The sequence below is a fragment of the Arachis duranensis genome, chromosome 7 (genome assembly GCF_000817695.3).
Source record: "Arachis duranensis cultivar V14167 chromosome 7, aradu.V14167.gnm2.J7QH, whole genome shotgun sequence".
Taxonomy (NCBI): domain Eukaryota; kingdom Viridiplantae; phylum Streptophyta; class Magnoliopsida; order Fabales; family Fabaceae; genus Arachis; species Arachis duranensis.
In genome coordinates, this window is record NC_029778.3 from 20,321,270 (window position 1) to 20,324,485 (window position 3,216).

Sequence of the window (3,216 nt, forward strand, 5' to 3'; positions counted from 1 at the left end):
ACAATATTCTTTCGATCATATATTTTTTCGGTAGTGACATAACTTATTGAGATCTCTTCATTTTCATATACTTGAACCTTTTCAGAGGTTTCATCAATAGTTATGTCTTCGGATTTCTTTTGAGTATTTGCCTCCATATTACGAGTATCATGATTGATTATCTCTCTCCTTTTCTGGGAATTTTTATCTTTAGAACTGATTGGTAAAGCGTGGATTAATTTTATTTGTACTAACAATTTTACCTTTTAAAATACTTATTTTTATTGGTGAATTTGCCGCTGGAATGTGAGATTTTGTTACTCTCTTTAGGTCAATAAATGCATCTGGCAATTGGTTTGTAATATTTTGTATATGAATTAACCTTTGTACTTCTGTTTCACATTGTCTAGTGCGAGGATCTAAATGTAATAATGACAATGTATTCCAAGTAATTTTTTTTTTCAATGGCTTATTTTCTCCCCCTAATTTTAGAAAATTTGTTTCATTAAAGTGGCAATAGGAAAATCTTGCCTTAAACAAATCACCCATTGTGGGTTCAAGATATTTTATGATTGATAGGGATTCATAACCAACATATATTCCCAATGTTCTTTGGGGTCTCATCTTTGTGCATTGTGATGGAGTGATTGGGTAGGGGTGTAATCGGTTCGGTTTGGTTCGGTTTTGGACTGAAAACCAACCGAACCGATCTGATCGGTTGTACATTGATACCAACCATTCGGTTGGCTGTTGTTTGAACAACCGAACTGAACCGAACCGAACCAACAGCGGTTTGGTTCGGTTAGTTTTTTCCTTTTTTTACACCTAATAATCAGAATTTAAAATACCATATAATGAAGTTTAAAACCTTCAATAAACTAGAATAACAAGAGTATATCACATCCAAATCTAATACAAATTCAACTTAATTAAACATAAAACAAAGACAATTAAAAATGTCTAGCAAAACAATAAAAATAAACACACTTTAAACCGACACAGTCACTTTAAAACAAATGAAAATCAAACAGCCAGTCAGCCACCATGCTTAATCTGAATCCACACCAGACTCATCCTCATCTTCTCCGGTTGGTGCAATTTCTATAAAAATAAAACAAGAAAATCAACATAGATTATAAACATAATATAGATTATAAATTATAAACATAAACCATGAAAGAAACTACAAATTTCTTTTTTGCATACCTAATTCAAGTTTCTCAAACTCTTCAATAAGCTTTTCAAAATCAGTTGTCATTGGAGAAGCACGAAGCCAATTTTGTGTACATATCAATGCCTCAATTGTCTTTAGAGTTAAAGAACTCCTATAGTTGTTAAGCACTCTTCCACCAGTGCTAAAAGCTGATTCTGAAGCAACAGTCGAGACCGACATTGCTAAGACATCTCTAGCTATTTGGGATAAGATAGGATACTTGCTAGAATTTACCTTCCACCAATTCAATATGTCAAAAGTATTTTGATCACGAGGTTTCTCTAAACCATCCATCAAATACAAATCCACCTCATTTTTGTTGATGATCTCATGAAAATGTACCTCCTTGAAAAAATCACCAGCCATGTCGCCATCAGGTACTCCCACATCTGATGCACCATCCGTTGTTGCTGAAGTAAAAGATCTATCCCCATTATTTACATTCATATAGCATTCAAACATCTTGGAGAAAGTCTCTTTCACTTTTGCACCCAAAAAATCAGCATCATCCTTATCATATAGCTTTTCAAAGCTAAAGTTCACAAACTTCAACTTGTATCTAGGATCAAGAACCACAGCAACAAAAATCATCATATTAATATTTTTTATGTTACCCCAGTACTTGTCATACTTAAGCTTCATCCTCTCAGCCATACTCCCAAATAATGGATCTCGACTACCACAAGAAGTCTTGAACACTCGCAAAATCTTACAAAACTCATGAAAATATTGAGAAGAAGTCACAAGCAAACTACCAGACACACTCTTTGTAACATCATGAAAAATTTTCAAGAATTCCATAAAGTGTTTTGCATTGTCCCAATCAATATTCCTCGGAATACCACCTTGCATTAGAGCATATTCTGTATCTCTCTCCCCTAACCTCTTGAACGCCTTTTGAAACTTCAAACCACTTTCAAGCATGGTGTATGTAGAGTTCCATCTAGTAGAAACATCGAGTTGAACAGTACACTTGTCTTGTATCCTAGCTTCCTTAATGAAATTTTTAAACCTGTTCATACGACTAGGAGAAGCACGCACATATCTAATAGCATTTCTTATCTTGCTAATAGATTCATGCATCTCTTTCATTCCATCATTAACAACAAGATTAAGCATATGTGCACAACACCTAACATGCAAATGCTCTCCTTTCAAAGGATGTAAATTCCAATCCTCCATTCTAATTCTTAGATAAGATATTACAGTATCATTAGAACTAGCATTATCAACAGTTATTGTGAACACTCTAGATATCCCCCACCCCAAAAGACATTTCTCAATTTTTCTACCAATTGTTTTTCCGTTGTGGTTTTTAATAAGACAAAAATTGATAATCCTATTTTACAATTTTTAATCATGATCAATGTAATGGCAATGAGCCACATATAATTCAGATTTTGCACAGAAGTCCAACAATCAGTAGTTAAACAAACAGATTGATTCGATTGTTTGAACACAGTTTTCAACCTATTATTCTCACTAATATAAAGATTCCAACAATCCTTAGCAACAGTAATCCTTCCCGAAAGTGGAAATCTAGGTTGCACAATACTCATATAGAATCTGAATCCCTCCCCCTCAACAAATTTGAATGGTAGCTTATCAACAGTTATCATCCTAGCAAGGGCTTTTCTACACATTTCAGCATCAAAAGTAACTGCAGTAAATATTCCTTCACCCTCTTTTTTTTTGTTGGAAGGTAAGGATTATTTAACTAGGGTCACCCGAGTCCCTAGGAAATTTTTTATATTGGTTCAACAAATGATAACGCATATTAGTTGTACCATTTCTATGAGAGTCACATGCATATGATGCACCACACCAATTACATTTAGCTCTACTGCTCTAGGATGTGATGGCTTGGACTTAGGATCCTTTGTAAAGTGTTTCCAAGTCCAAGATCTAGGTCTAGAAGGTTTTCTGTTACCTTCATTAGCTTCATCCTTGTCATTCTCTTCATCAGTTTTCACAGTGCTTGGAGTTGGATTTGTAGGAGTTGCTCCCGGAGTTGCACCTACATT

General features: G+C 34.4%; 1 protein-coding gene across 1 annotated transcript; it reads right to left on the reverse strand.

Annotated features, from left to right (window-relative positions):
• Nucleotides 1-1,027: 1,027 nt before the first annotated feature.
• On the reverse strand, nucleotides 1,028-2,374 carry LOC107458204 (zinc finger BED domain-containing protein RICESLEEPER 2-like). Its single transcript, XM_052251532.1, has 2 exons — nucleotides 1,186-2,374; nucleotides 1,028-1,080 (listed from the first exon to the last, which is right to left on the reverse strand). The coding sequence occupies exons 1-2, from the start codon at nucleotides 2,372-2,374 to the stop codon at nucleotides 1,028-1,030; spliced, it is 1,242 nt and encodes a 413-aa protein (XP_052107492.1).
• Between the last annotated feature and the right edge of the window lie 842 nt (nucleotides 2,375-3,216).